Below are 16640 nucleotides of genomic sequence, written 5' to 3' on the forward strand. Positions count from 1 at the left end.
TACACAATGAATTCAATGGTTACTTGTTTCCTTTATAAAGTTCTTGGTATATTTCTTTGACAACAGCTGTATTAACAAGTTGCTTCTTCTTTATTATAAAATTCCTCTATGTAATTTTGATGTTCTATTTACTATTAAGATAATCTCTTTATGCATAATTCTTTTGACTTATACCTGATTTGCTAACGTTGACATCATGCTGTTAGCTGTAAGCAGAGCCTCGAGTATTTAAGAAATGGCTGTGCTGCTCTCTCCAGTAGCTGACTAACATCATTCAGCAGTCCCTGTTCTGTGCACAGCCACTGTCCGTCAGTTCGGGTATATCTACATTTCGTAATTTTATAGATAATTTTAAGTTATTTTTATGTATCCCTCTAATTTACAGCCTGTATCATATTACAGTTCTGAAGGTCTGAAGATGATCATGTGATGGTCAAAACCGTCACCTTTTAATAAATGTGCCTCTGCAATCAAGACTGTTGTATAATTAATTTCAAGAAAGGAAGACTTGTCTTCAGTCCTGGCACAGACCACAAATTGAGGAACATATCTCTCTCTCCCCTTGTCTGGCAGATCGGTTTTCATTTCGATTTGTACCTAATCAGGAGATATTGGGGTCTTATTCTTCTGTGTTGGAGTGAGTCAATTGCCCTGATGAGTCAGCTGGCGCCATATGACCACTAGTGCTACTGAATTTAATTCCCATCGAAGTAATTGGTCTGCCATAGTGCCACACACTCCAACTGGGGCTCTTCCTATGGGCACCATGCCACCTAAGCAATGGACCCCTGATATGGAGGTTATTACCCGGAGTCCTTGTGTTCCAAATAAGACACGCAAATACTCCTCAGCATTCATTCATGGGGAAGAAACAGTGAACAGTGCAAGCACCAACAGTACATTAAACAGTGCAAGCACCAACAGTACATTCCCTGCACAGTTGTCAGCCTACCACCGAACAGGTACCTGACAATCCCCCACGTGGACTGGCGACCTCCCTCACCTCTCACACCACTGAAAATAAAAATTGAAAATAAAGTTGAGGTCAAATCTAGTAACAGGGCCATTTACAAATAAACCGGAAAGTGTGTAGGATTAAAAATTAAAAGAAAATAAAACTGAGTAAGTGAAAATAGAGATCAGAGGCATGGCCATGTCAACATTGAATGGGGCATCCACTGAAGCTTAAGGTGCACGGAAAGAAATAGAATAGAACTGGGATACAGGAGGAGAACAGGCACAATGGCCCAGGACCCCTATACTGGCAGCACACACACTCACAAAGAGTTATGAGGCCCCTTGGGAAGGTTATGTGCAGGGCAGGGGTAGCTGGAAGGTCAAATCTTTGATCTCACGGAACATCACCTCTCCCTTATGGGAGGACATGGATGTTCCAACTGGTGAATTCTATATTTGTTCACATGCATAATGGCATCATTGCCATCAGGGAATTTGTTCACTTGGCATGGTCTAAAGGATCAGCACTCCATCCCACATTTCCCACACACAACAAATCACTGACTTTTTCATGACCCATTCAGTTCTTATAATAGACTGATAATCATGCAAAAGGGCTGAGTTTATTGCAGAGAATCTGATTTCCTGAACAGTTATGCAAGCCACAGATTTCTACAGCAGTGAAAGGGGCATTTTAAGGCAGTAGGGGCTAGCAAGTCCACCTTCACTCTTTGGTTTCTTCTTTTTTTCCTCTTCCTCCTCCTCCTTCTCCTCAGATTAAGATACAGTACAGGTAGTATCTGTTCTGGTGTAACCACAACCACCGAAACAAAGATGAAGAATGCAAGAGAAGAGAAGGTGGTGAAACGATGTCAGCCAATGGTGCGTTGATTAGGACTGCATCATGACAGGAACTGCCTCTACAAGTCGAGAATATAAGCGCCACTCCTGCCAGCCTCGGCTGCTCAGTATTTGCTATCGTAGCATTCTCTGCTAGGCCTGTCCAGTTATTAGTGATCCACAAACTGTATGTCAAACTTGCATGAACATCGTGTATAGCAAAGGACTCTGATTTATGCAACATGTTGCCCATCACTTGCAACACCACTGTAAATTCCAAGTTAAGTATTGTCATTCTTCTTATTTGTAATAAAGACTATTAATGTGACTGCTTGAATTGTTGTATAGCATTCTGAGAACACAGCATCCTTTAGGCAGCCTATATGAGACGAGTGGGCAGGGCCCCACATTATGGCGACGAGTATCCACCGAACCTGTGCTAGACGGCCACAGATTTTTGTATGTTGCTGGCGCCTTAATTTTCCTCTTGTCTGTACTCTGCAGGGGTGCTTATTTGCTTTAACAGTTTCTTGTCATTTTTGCTAATCAGTGTTTTCAGGTGGGCATTGCAGAACTTTTCTTTGCTTGTGTCCTAATTTTTCTTGCTTGTCTTGTCTGATTTTTGCATTTGTGTCTTCCAACATGCCCACCCTACCTGACCTGCCCCCTGCTCAGGCACCACAGCCACAAGCATTAGATGCCACACAGCTAATGCAGATATGCAGATGTTTCAGTTCCAGGCTCAACAAATCTCCACGTTACTCGACACAGTGCAGCAGCTACCAGCCAACACTGTGCGCCCGATGGAACAGGCACCGCCTACTACAGATGCTACACTACCTTTTCAACAGTTTTGTGAACAAGAAGAAGAATGTCTCAACTGGTTGTCACAATTTGAAGCCCACGTCATCACCCACAATGTACCAGGTAGTGTGAAACTTCCCTATCTACTATGGACAGTAGGAAGTGCAGTGTTTAGGCTCCTACAAAAACTGTTCCCTAACGCCACTCCGAGTGAACTTGCTTATGACAATGTGGTAGCATCACTAACTCACTATTATGAACAACAAGTGAATGAGATAACAGCTTGGTATCAGTTCTTAAATTGCAAAAAACAGTCAGACCAAAATTATTGCGAGTGGGTAACAGATTTGCAGGGTATGGCAAGGAAATGCAAATTCAAATGTGCTTGATATTCAGATGTTATGTTGCGTAATGCAATTGTGTACAATGTACCTGATGTCAAACTCAGAGAACAAATTTTGAAAGAGTCCGATCCCCCATTTCAGCAGGTAGTGCAAATACTAAATGAGTACAATTCCGGTGCCTTGTCAGTTCATACATTTGAGCAGTAAGCTATTTGCCAGCTTGAGTCCCTTGCTTGCGATCACCCCATTTCGCACCGGCAGCACGCGCTAGCCACACTGAGTTAACAACCTTCCACCCTGCGTAAGCAGTTTGCTAAACAGGCGGCTACACAAGCCGCTACACAACAGAATTAAATCTTGCCCGCAGTGTTATTTACAGCACAAACGCCAAGACTGCCCCTCCCGACAAGCTCAGTGTTAGGCTTTTGTTAGGAAAGGACATGTACAATCCGAATGTTTGCAATAGAACAAACACAAGAATTCGGCCCACTCACAAGAATCTTGTCACAAGGCCCATGTCGTTAACCCAGTATATCCAAAGTCTGCAACAGGCATTAGCAACACTAGCAAGTGTGCAATTTCTTCAGTGATACCAGTTGAACAAACTTTTTGTTCATTTTCTCATTTGTGGGAAACATCTGAAATTTCAATTGGACATGGGTGCCTCTGTCACATTGTTCAATCGTCACACATATGAGCTGTTAGGCTCCCCACGACTGTCTAAAACTTGCACCCAACTGACAACTTATAATGGACAAGACATTCCCGTTCTCGGAACATGTACTTTGCCTGCAATGTATTGCTTGCAAACACCGACAGTGACTTTTAGAGTGCTACAATCACATGAGTGTGAGAACATATTTGGTCTTGATCATTTGATTTGTTTGCCATTAACATTCAAGACAATGTGTTGTCAGTGTCTGCATTCAATGCAAAAGACAGTGTAGCTAGCTAGCTTGCTTGCTAAAAGAATTCCCGGAGCTCTATTCTGAGAATTCCCGGAGCTCTATTCTGAAGGTTTAGGCAAAGCTAACAATTTTGTTGCCAATATTACTCTAAAAGACAATGCTCAGCCGAAATTTTGTCGGGCCACAGCTGTTCCCATTGCATTAAAGGACAACGTCACTGCTGAACTCTAAAGAATTGCAAGATAGCGGAGTTATTGCACCCATATCAGCTAGTCAATGGGCAAGTCCACTGGTTTTGCTCTCCAAACCTTCAGGTCGCATTTGCCTCTGTGTTGACTTTACGTCTACAGTCAACCCAGAAACTGTTATTGATACTTATCCATTGCCACACCCACAGGATGTCATGGACAGATTAGGCACTGGTCGCTACATTTCAAAAATTGATTTGTGTGATGCGTATTTCCAAATACCGCTCATAAAGACTCTCAAAAAGCATGTGTAGTAAATACTCATATGGGCTTGTTTAAATATTTGTGTTTACCTTTTGGCAGTGTTTCACACCCTATATTTTCCAATGGTCTATGGAACAGCTGACTGTGCTTTCACACCCTATATTTTCCAATGGTATATGGAACAGCTGACTGTGCATGTGTCAAACTGTTTGAACTATTTGGATGATATTGTAATAGCAGGTGATACACCTGAAAAACGTAATGCAAATTTACGTGCTTTGTTTCGTGTGTTATCTGAGACAGGACTCAAATGTAGACTAGACAAGTGTAATTTTTTTAAACCTGAGTTGCAGTATCTTGGACATGTCAAACAGTCAAGGTGTACAGCCTCTTCAGTCGCATTTGTTAGCCATATGAGACTTGCCAGTTCCTTGTAATATCACAGAATTACAGTCAGTTTCAGGGAAAATGAACTATTATATTCGGTTTATTTCAAATGTTGCACAAATTGCAGCTCCACTGCATCGCTTGCGTCACAAGAGGGTGGCTTTTCAAAAACTTAAAGATGCATTAATCAGTGGTCGATGCTTAGTTCACTTTGATCCTGTAAAACCAGTTGTATTGCAAGTTGCTGCTTCCTAATTCGGAATCTGTGCAGTGCTTTTGCACAGAATTGGTGATAAAGACAGGCCTGTTGCTTTCGTATGAAAAGTGTTGTCCAAAGCTCAGTGTAGCTATTTACAAATTGAAAAAGAGGCTTTGGCTATTGTGCATGGTGTCACCAAATTCCACCACTACTTGTATGGCAGAAAATTCTATTTAGTAACGGATCAAAGGCCTTTGCAGTCCTTGTTTCATCCGACAAAACTGGTTCCTGTACGAACCACCCAAAAATTGCAATGATGGGCTTTGTGTTGTCTCGATACCAGTACATGATTGTGTATCATCCAACAGCTCAACATGGTAATGCGAACACACTATCACGTCTTCTGATTGGCCCTGATACAGGCTCTCATGCTTCTGCTGCACTCTTGGTGTCACACGGATGCTTAGGATTCTGAATTGCTTTAATCTTTCCTGCTGAACTACATGAAGATTGCACAGGCCACGGAAGCTGATCCAGATTTGAACATTTTGCTCAAGTACATATGCACATCTTGGCCTCATTCCCTGCCTAGCATAAAGAAATCTGTAGTGCACCAATACTTTGCACATCAGCATAGCCTCACTGTAAAGAAAGGTGTAATTCTTGTTCAAAATAACAGTGGACAGTCACTTGCGTTAATCCCTAAAGCTTTGTAAAAAGAAGTGTTGCAGTTACTTCACTGAGGACACAAGGGGACTGTTCGTACTAAATAGCCAGTGCATCGACACTGTACTTAGATGCTCAAACAGAACAGATGACGTCGCAGTGTCATGTATATGTGGAAAATCAGTCTGCTCCATCACAAAAAATCTCCGCTTGGCCTAAGTCGCAATTGCCACGGCCATATGTGCACATAGACTTCTAAGGACCTTTTTGGAACACCCATTGGTTGATTGTGGTTGACTCATATAGCAAGTTTCCTTTCGCTGTGCCAAAGACCTCGACAATGTCATGTAGCACAATTTAGGTGTTGTCATCGATTTTTTGCCTTGACCATTTACTTGAAGTGATAGTGTCAGACAACGGACCTCAGTTCACGTCAAATGAATTTGAAACATCTGTCAGTGCAATGGTGTACAGTATCTAACTATTGCACCATTCCATCCACAGTCAAATGGCAGAGCAGAATGTTTTGTAAGAACCTTCAAGCAACAGATGAACAAACTTCACTCTACACACACCAGAGATCAAGCATTGCAACTGTTTCTCGTCTCTTATTGTTAGCACCCACTAGATGGACCATCGCCGGCAGAATTGCTTCATGGCCACCGCCATCGGACACTGCTCCACCCTCCTCAGCATCCGGCACCGAAGGAAAGCTGCAAGTATCACTTCAAGTCATATGATATTGTCTTTTAAAGGGTTTTTAATGGCAGCAGAGGGTGGGCATCAGGTGAGATCATCTGTCAACTTGGCACTTGTATGTATCTTCTTTCAGGTCCAGATGGCTTGCAGCGCCGCCATCAAAATCAATTTCATGTCTGTCATGTACACGATGATCTTTCAGTCTTTCTTTCCCCAGATTCACGGATCTAGAGGACAGTGTGGCCACAGCAGCCACCAGAGGATGTCCCCACAACACCACTAGATGACCCCATGGAGACTGAGCCCTTACCTCCTCCACCTCCTCTCGTCCTACCAATGGAGCTGTACCCACCCACACTGCAGCAGTCGCCGCCTTTGTTTTGGCATAACCACAAGTGCCAGAACAAAGACTAAGAATGCAAGAGAAGAGAAGGCGGTGAAAAGACGTCAGCCAATGGTGCGCTGATTAGGACTGCACCATGACATGAACTACCTCTACAAGAGGAGAATATAAGCGCCACTCCTGCCAGCCTTGGCTCCTCAGTATTCGGACAGGGCTAGTAGAGAACACTACGATAGCAGTTATTAGAGATCCACAAACTGTGTGTCAAACTTGCATGAACATTGTATATAGCAAAGGACTTGGATTAATGTTGCATGTCGCCCCCCACTTGAGACACCATTGTAAATTCCAAGTTAAGTATTGTCATTCTTCTTATTTGTAATAAAAACTATTAGTGTGACTTTGCTTGAATTATTGTATAGCATTCTGAGAATGCAGCATCCTTTACGCTCCCTATAAGAGACATGTGGCCAAGACCCCACAGTATCTACATAAGAATTTGTTACAGATGAGGAGGGGCTGTACTGTGGCTCAATGTCTGGGCCACTTGCCACTGCTGGCTGTCAATAGGGCATAGGGTTGTGATACAGGAGTAATTCCTGGAAGAAGTACCCCTTCTGCTATGTCGTGTCACTTGGGTGCAGGTCTTTATTACACAGGTGGAGTGGTCTGAGGTCCCAGTGAAAATGCAATTTTATGGTGGGAGGGGGAGGAAGAGGGAGAGGGAGAGAAGTGTCCTCTCTAACATGTACAGATGAACTAAGGTGACCACTAGAGGTTAGTGATGAGGAGGGAGAATTAATATTTATCCTTATTGTATATGATAACTTTTTAGGGGTAGCTGTGGTCATCTGAACAGAGTAAGTGCAGTCATACTAGTTTCAGGCTTCTCTGTATGCTAAATGATAAAAAATCTTGAACACTCACAAATTACGTTCCGTTTTTACAATGTGACAGTATGGGTCTGTTCTGCATTTTGTGGATATGACATGTAGACATGTCCACAGCAGCGAAGGGGTTAAACAGTACCCAAAACATTCTTCTCGTGTCTCATAAATTAATCAAAAGTGAGCAGTTCTTATCGTATCTGCATAACAACAGTTACCTTCTTCCTATGCATTCAGCACTGACCTTTCTGATTCAGACATGCACATATAGCTATGGCTCACCTGTGGCCGCATGCTAGGATTCCAGCGGCAATAATGACCCTTCCACAGTTGGATGTGCCGCATACTAGCAACAGGTATAATTACTGTCTGCTGCTGATTATCTGCCCAATACAGTGGATTCTTGTAATCATTCAAGTTTGAGTTAGTGTATGACCACAGTGACACAGTTCTCTGCTTCACACCTTCTGCTACTCGCTCACGGTCACTGTCAATAAAAATATATGGCTTAATGCTGGTAGGTCATATATTACAGTACTGGAATTCAATAGGTGAAAATTATCATAACAACAGTTTTCCTTCAATTAAAAAAGTGTAAGTTTGGTAGGTTAGTGGGGTCACACATTAGAATGCCAGAGTTCATTGTTAACAGCACCTAACCAGTGAAAACTTCCACAACAGAATACCTAAGATTACATTGGTTTACATTCTATTTAACTTCTATCAGATAGAATGTTTTCCCATTCCAATGTCTAACTTGGCATAAAGAGAAGTTTACGTACATTTTTTATTATATGAAGGTCATTCCTTATTGATTTACATTTTACTTTTTCCCATCAGTCATGGTGCGCGATTTGACTCATAATTATGGTTTCAAGTACACAGGGAGTTACAAAAAGGTACGGTCAAACTTTCAGGAAACATTCCTCACACACAAATAAAGAAAAGATGTTATGTGGACATGTGTCCGGAAACGCTTAATTTCCATGTTAGAGCTCATTTTAGTTTCGTCAGTATGTACTGTACTTCCTCGATTCACCGCCAGTTGGCCCAATTGAAGGACAACCCTCTTGACTCATTTATGGGGGCATTTGAAAGCTCTTGTCTACGCAACCCCGGTACCAAATGTAGAGACTCTTCGTGCTCATATTGTGGACGGCTGTGATACAATACGCCATTCTCCAGGCCTGCATCAGCGCATCAGGGATTCCATGCGACGGAGCGTGGATGCATGTATCCTTGCTAACGGAGGACATTTTGAACATTTCCTGTAACAAAGTGTTTGAAGTCACGCTGGTACGTTCTGTTGCTGTGTGTTTCCATTCCATGATTAATGTGATTTGAAGAGAAGTAATAAAATGAACTCTAACATGGAAAGTAAGCGTTTCCGGACACATGTCCACATTACATATTTTCTTTCTTTGTGTGTGAGGAATGTTTCCTGAAAGTTTGGCCGTACCTTTTTGTAACACCCTGCATAATACTTAGGTCTAAGCGTAGGTGGCAGGACAATCACTAGAAGTGCAATTCATGCACAGCAAAACCTATTTTCCCCAACTGCTGTCATTAATTGAGTGGACAACAAAGAATCTGATCTTCAAGGACAGCAACGGACGACATGGTTTCTGTGGAATGAGGTTGTAAACACTGTGGGTATACACAGCAATAGATGACATGTGAAGAGAATGCACTATCATGGAGAAGTGCTCTTGCAAAACAACACTGCTTATCCCCATACAAGCCTGAAAACCATAGCTGCCACTGCTGAAATGGTATTTCAGGTACTGCCATACCCACAGTATTGTCCTGTTCTCCTGACTTGGCCCCTTCCAGTTACCACCTATTCAAGGCTATGAAAAAAATCTCTATCTGGACATCATTTCCCAGACTTCCAGAAACTGTGAGCAGCTGTCTTGTGGTGGGTGTGACAGACTATAAAAAAGTTGTTCATGAAGGGCCTACTGTAGTTAAAGGGGTCAATTCAGAAGGAGACAATATGCATTGCAGTACCAGGAACCCCATTTCAGTGATGGCAGCCATATCTTTCCAACTCCTATGGGGCAAGCATTGTCGTATTGTCAGATAACCTTTTTGTGATGGTGCACACTCTACAAACACAGCCACGAATCACTGGTGAATATCCAAAATGTTTACGCCCTCCCCCCTACAGAAACCATGTTGTCCAGCACAGTCTTTCAAGACCACATTCCATGTTGTCTGCTCACATAATTACAGCAGTTGGGAAAAAATGACTGTAAGATGCAGGGATTACACTTCTAGTGAATGTTCTGTTACCTACAGTTAGACCATAGCACTCACAGTTGCAACTGTAATTATTAGTCAAATGGTACTCCATGATGGATGCGAAAAAGTGAAGTGTAACTCAATGTGAAATGCCCCTCGTATAAATACTTTAATTTGACACTATTGCCATATGTCCCCCACAATGATTATGCTACTGACTCCTACAAAAGTAATATTACTTCTCACACCCTGTCAGTGAAAAATTTAATTCTGCAGATTGTGTTTCCAATACCATATATTAATCTGAATAAAATTGAAATTTTTAATTGAAACCGTTAAGATCACAACTTCATATTTCAATACTTATTGCATTACAAAATTTAATATTTAGTCCCGAACGCTTCCTGTTAAAATATGTTTTGCTTACTTTTAATACTATACTGATGTCAATTTTCTGAAGTTTCGATTGACCTTGTATCAAATAAAATACTGTTTAACCTGACCACAACATCAAACCAGCCTCAAGCAATAATGAAAAAATATAAAGAATACGTGGAGAAAACAACATAGAAGGCTCTGGTGTGATGTCTCCAGAGAAGAATTTCTCAAATAAGAAACAAATGATGATGTATGAAGAAGAAACAATACAAACAAAGAAATATAAAACAAGAATATGTCTGTAACCAGAAAAGTAGTGTTGACACCTTTCTTTGAGTCATTCAGTTGTTCATTACATAGCCTGCTCCTATCATAACAACTGCCTACATGTCAGAGAAGAGGACCCCATGTCGCACACTAAATGTATTTTTGGCATATAGAGATCTTGTAAAACTACATTGTTTTTTCATCAGGAAGCTAGATTTACAAAACCACACACTAAATTATCAGCAATACACCATAGCAAACAAATTTTATGAGAAAGATGTTCAAAATTAAAGACTTTTTTATATTAATTTACATTGTTTTTGACTTACATAAAGATATCACTTGCAAATTTATGGAAATACGAAGGAAGTGTAGTTCATTAAATCACACCTGGTCTAAAGAAATTACTGTGAACTCTACCATTACAACAGTTACAATTAACTGCAGAGCAGGTAGAGCACACACATATGAGTACATGCTCTGAAAACACTGTCATCTGATTTTTTGCAAGCATGAATTATAAAGAACTGCCGAATTCAAATCACTTCCTACTGAACATAAATGTGAAATGCTTAGTAAAAATTGCAATAGTAAGACAAACAGAATAATTCACTCAAATATTCCTAAGAGTAATTTACAATCAGCTTCTCCTTCCTGGTAGTAGCTTTTTTCCATACTCGTGTGGTTAAACATGTATTTCTGTTGTAGCAAAGTTCTTGTAGAATGTAAATACTTTCGGATTAAAGGATACCACTCACCAAAAAGCAGAAGCATTGAGCTGTTGGTCAGCACACACAAAAGGAAGAGAAATTGCTAGCATTCAGATCTTATCCTTTGACGAGCTAGAGTAAAATAACACACACACACACACACACACACACACACACACACACACACACACACACACACACACACACACACACACTTCAATGCACACATGCTTTTTTTGCTGCAAGTGGACTGGTTGTGGTGGGGATAGTGTTGTGTGAGGTAAATACAGGGAGAGGGAGGTGGGAGGCTGGGAAAGGGACTGGGGGTGAGTGGCTAGCAGCTCGGAGGGAGGCAGCTGGTTTGCTGGCTAAGAATCAAGGAGGGAGGGGTGGCACGTATAAGGGCTGGCACGATTGTAGCGGTTGACGGAAAGTGACACATGCTGAAGGCAATGTGGGATGTGAATTTGGAGGTTGGGACAGGATGGAAGACTGAGAATCTGTCAGGTGGCAGGTGTGGGTAGTGGGCTACCTCAAACGCACCACACAACCAGATCAGGAGGATGGTCATCACAACAATAGTTTAGATTATAGAATGTTTGCCAGCAGACTCCAGACATGTCTTGTGTAAAAGGTTGTCTATTATCCACTATTTGGGCTATTAATGGCCTTCAAACACCTGTAGTGCCAACTATTGTAAATTAAGATGGTAGTGTTTTCCTCTACAGGCCACCTAATCCCATTCATTGCACTCACAAACATTGCAGATGATCTTTAGGAATGAAACACAAAAACATTCGTTTGGCAGAGTCAAACTGGCCTAACAAGAAGTGGTTTGGTTTGTTACTTGGTACCAGTCTAACCTAACTGACAATGCATTGTGCAATATTTCAATGAACTGTGGTACAAGGAGTGCACTCTATTGAGAAAAATATAGTACCCATTTGATAACAACGTCTGCTTAAATATTCAAGCCAACTAATACTCAGTTCTAGTTCACTTGAACTGCCCCCGGTATCTTCTCTGAACTGTGTGCACCCAAACAAAGATTGAGAAACTCTTGCACGTTCTGTTTAATTCTACAACTCCACCAACTATATCCAGAGACCTAGCTATACACAACTGGTTATTTCTAATCAGTGATTCATTTAAAAATTATAGTAACTGCTGCTGAATTGAAAAGAATAATTAAAAAGAAACCATAATTTTTGTACAGGGTCATATTTGAACAACTGCTGTAACAAATGTTTCAAACATATCCTTATCCGTACCATAACATGAAATGCAATGGTGCAACAGGGGACTGATCTGTTTCATGAAAATTGCCTGAAATCCTTAAATGTAACATTTAATGGAACATATAGAAGAAAACCATGAAGAAATGCTTTTCCCAGAATACAAAGTCAAAATCTGTAGCTGGTCACAGTTTATACAAGAAATCAGTTCATTATCTCTCCGTAGTGGTACAGGCAGTTAAAGCAACAACACTGGTCTTTAAAACTTCTCCAGATTATGGGGTTTAATATTATCTGCCTAGGACAATAAATCCACCACATAATACCATGTGAAAATCGATTACAAATAACTTTCTTGTAATATAACAGTTTTGCTTACAATTAGTAAGTTTGCATATAGGTCAGTAAATCAGAATGTGTTTGAAAAGCCTATCTGCTTTTCCCAACCAGCCTCTGATTACTGTCTACTAAAGCATGAACCTGTAACACTAGAGTTTGTTACTTTTATAAACTGTGAGGTTAAAGAAATTACCTTCTCTCCTAAAATGGTTCTTTGTCATTTGTCATTAGGCTGCTAGCTCAAATGTATTGTAAAATTAAAGATGACTGGCTACATAATGTGGACCAACAAGCATATCCACATCATGCAGATCAACTTCTCTCTCTATATAAAATATGGTCTCTTCATTAATGCTAACATTTTCTGAATTTATGAAATATATATATTTTTGTTCACCTGTTATTATGCTTTTTGGAGGCATTTTGGTAAATTTAGATGCAATTTTAATAATTAAATAGTCAATTTTGCTTGAGACCAAGGATTTCTTCTCTCAAAGCATCTCTAAAACATTAGCCATGAAAATTATTTACAAGTTACAGTAAACAGTTTGAAAAATCAAATGTGATAATTATGTACAGACTGAACTGCTACTCATGGGAAAGTTTGATCTGATGTACGTGATAAAGTTATTACTTCATTTTCCCACTAAGCAGGCAAGAAGTTAAAATAGTAACACACACATTTCAAAGATATTTGCGGCAAGAGCTGTGAAAGGAGTATGTCAAATAGAGGACCACAGTTCTGCAATTTTAAGTGATTAATGAAACACTGAAATGCTTCCACTGTTCGAGTCCACAATAGTGTAATCGCATGTTACTGATACTAACAAGTGTAATCGCATGTTACTGATACTAACAAGCAACTTTGTACAAAATGCCCTCTTTAATTATTTGTTGTGTTTCATATTTGGTTGGAGTTTCACATCACACAGACATACCTTTTCTTACAAAATGAGTGGAGATAATCTGCATGTGAAATATGCAACCAACCACAAGTGTAAGTCACACTATCTACAAACATGAGAAGAGCTGCTGATGATGAACTTAGATATGGCTCTTAAAAATAAAGCTGATTATGGACACTGAGGCCCAAAAGCAACACACAAATGTCATAGGTGGAAAAATTCTCCTCTGTTATAAGTAGTCACTTCTTAGCTATAACATTTTAGGACTGTTAGCAATTGGATGAAATTGCTAAACTGCCCACGGAGACTTTTCTTTAAGGCAAATAATTAGTATTTAAATTGAAACAACTTCTGTCACTCAACCCTGGTAGGTGTTCTGTACACAGCACTTGAGAGAAATATTACTATTACATCATTAAACCCAGTGACTCCTTCATTCCTGACAAACACTCAATGCCCAACACCAAATAATATTCAATATCTTTTCCTGATTTTAGTAACTCAAAACCACTTTCAATAATTTCCTTATTTCACAAAAGCGTAACCTGAGCTTCATTTTATATACTGTATCCTGTCTCTTCAAGGACAGGTGTACTTAAAAATGGAAAAAAAGCGTGAAAAAAGTAACAATCTCTAAATTATTTTTCTGCAAGCATGTCATGTATGCTGTACACTGTCATCATTGTGACTGACATTTATGTAACATTTATCATATTTTGATCATATTAATATGGTCGCAGGTTCAAATCCTGCCTCAGGCATGGATGTGTGCGATGTCCTTAGGTTAGTTAGGTTTAAGTAGTTCTAAGTTCTAGGGGACTGATGACCTCAAATATTGAGTCCCGTAGTGTTCAGAGCCTTTTGAAACATTTTCTTTTTATCATATTAATGTTCTGCTCACTTTGAGTAGCCTGTGCTATGCCTTCAGAATTCTTAGCCAAAGCTGTGATGTGACCACCATCAAAACTGTATACTTTGCACTAGTGAACTCAGTCCTCTCATATGGCATTCCATTCTGGGGGCAATAAATAGGAAAATATTCGTTATGCAAAAGCGAATTGTCAAGGCCATGTTAAGATTGGTTTGGTAGGTGTGTGCAGTGGCAATCTTAAAAGAACTAAGAATATTACCTGTACCATGTATATACATCCTAGAGACTGTTTCATTTGTCAGTAAGAATCTTCTTCTCTTCAAAACAAATAATGACATTCATGATCATGACACCCGCAGTGTAAGCAACATTCATCTAGATAATCAGAGACTCAGTAAATGCCATGATGGTGTGAGGCACATAGGCAGCATACATTATAATAAATTACCTTGCTCAGTCAAGAATAATAAAAACTCTTTCAGGAAGAAAGTTAACAGTATATTGCTCCAGCATTGTTTTTATCTGTTGCTGAATTTATGGAGACCAATTCATGTCACGTGTAGCTTTAATTTAGTCTAATATGTCAATCTTGAATGACTGATGTAGATATGTATTTGATGTATTCTGTCATATAGTCAATGTAAGAAAAAGTATTATGCTTCAACGATTCATTGCTGTAACTTGTATCCCATGTCATGAACATGATTTTCCCACACACACACACACACACACACACACACACACACACACACACACACACACAGGTCATTTCCCACCATTTATTTGTATTATGTTAGCCACTTTCATAGCCGAGGTCAGTTTGATGTGTAGGGTGCCACTATGATATCTGATAGTGCAGAAGTTTTCATCTCCAGTTTTTGACTAGGCATGGGAGAGGTGTGAGCCTTAGGCCAACTGGTCTTGTACCAATGTATTGGATTAAATTCCCAGCATCTCTGGCATGTGTCGTACATGGTGTGCATATGGTGGTGGTGATGCTGGTGGTGGTAGTGATCTGTCCATTAGATGGAGACAATGGACGTGGCTATCTTTCTGATATTGGATAACAGTGAACTATGTTCCAGTACACACACTGCCAAACCTTGAAATTTCCGGTAACATTCTAGGTTAAAACTTAAATGTACATGAAAATGCATGTTCAAAAATATAAAACCAGCCAAATTACTTATGAGTACAGCACAGAAAATGGGATAAATGAAATGGGTCTACAACGGCAAATGTACTTTTGGGACTGCACTAGTTACTATCTTTATGATGTGACATTACAGACATCAGACAGGAAAAGTACACAGATGGCACATACCATGCCGTCTGTCCCATGGCAACTAACCCATGAACACAAGGTTCAACATTTAGAGTTCAGTCAAAAGTTGCTTGAAATACTAACTATTAACATATTTAAAAAATGCTACTGAACACTGAATTAGTTATGAAACAAAGTTCTAATAATCTGACACATGGAGAAAGCAATAGCAACGCGTCTGAGTATTCCTTGACGATGCTCATTTAACAAAAGCAAGTCAAGCAAGCAAGAAGTGTGGGCAGTACAATGGTGTGTATTCATCTACACTGTAGATGGAAACACAACTGTACATTATGACAGGGAAGTAACAAATGAGTTTTACGTTATACTATGACTTCTTGATGTTTCTGAGATCTGTGAAAAAGGTCTGAATATGGATTTGTTCCACCATGACATAGCACAGTTCAACAGTACTGTAATACAAGACCCCTAAGCTGCTGTTTTTGTTCTTCCTTCCATGTTTTTCCTTTAGACTTGAAACCTTTCCAAAATTTGTATTCTGTTTTGAAACATGTTCCACTCTAGGATAAGGACTATCAGCGCCTTTCCAAGCTGCTTTAATCCAGGTGGTTGTGATCGTCTTGTTCCGAAGGTAAACAATATTTGTTTGCATATTCTATTTTGCTCCATTCTGTACAGGTATCCACGAAATATCCACCTCCTTTTCCTCACGGTTTCCAAGATCATCTCTACATTCTGCATTTTACCCATGATTTTTTGTAGGATTCTTCTTGCCAGGATCTCCAGCTTCACTATCTTTTAGTTCCTTCAGAGGCACTCACTAGCATTATTATTATTATCATCATCATAATTCTTATTTCTACTTTACACATATTGAAAATCCCTGGCACATTAAAACTGAATAATGTACTGCAATTCTA

General features: G+C 40.0%; 1 protein-coding gene across 2 annotated transcripts in view; it reads right to left on the reverse strand.

Moving 5' to 3' along the window:
* The window catches only part of LOC126248309 (myotubularin-related protein 2), a 198558-nt gene that overhangs the window by 13625 nt on the left and 168293 nt on the right, over positions 1–16640 (reverse strand). For both annotated transcript variants that reach the window (XM_049949182.1, XM_049949181.1), the window contains one exon: positions 7769–7973. In XM_049949182.1, the coding sequence (XP_049805139.1) occupies positions 7769–7973 (205 nt within the window). The remainder of the gene's footprint in view (positions 1–7768; positions 7974–16640) is intronic.

This window comes from Schistocerca nitens, chromosome 3 (assembly GCF_023898315.1).
Source record: "Schistocerca nitens isolate TAMUIC-IGC-003100 chromosome 3, iqSchNite1.1, whole genome shotgun sequence".
Classification (NCBI taxonomy): Eukaryota; Metazoa; Arthropoda; class Insecta; order Orthoptera; family Acrididae; genus Schistocerca; species Schistocerca nitens.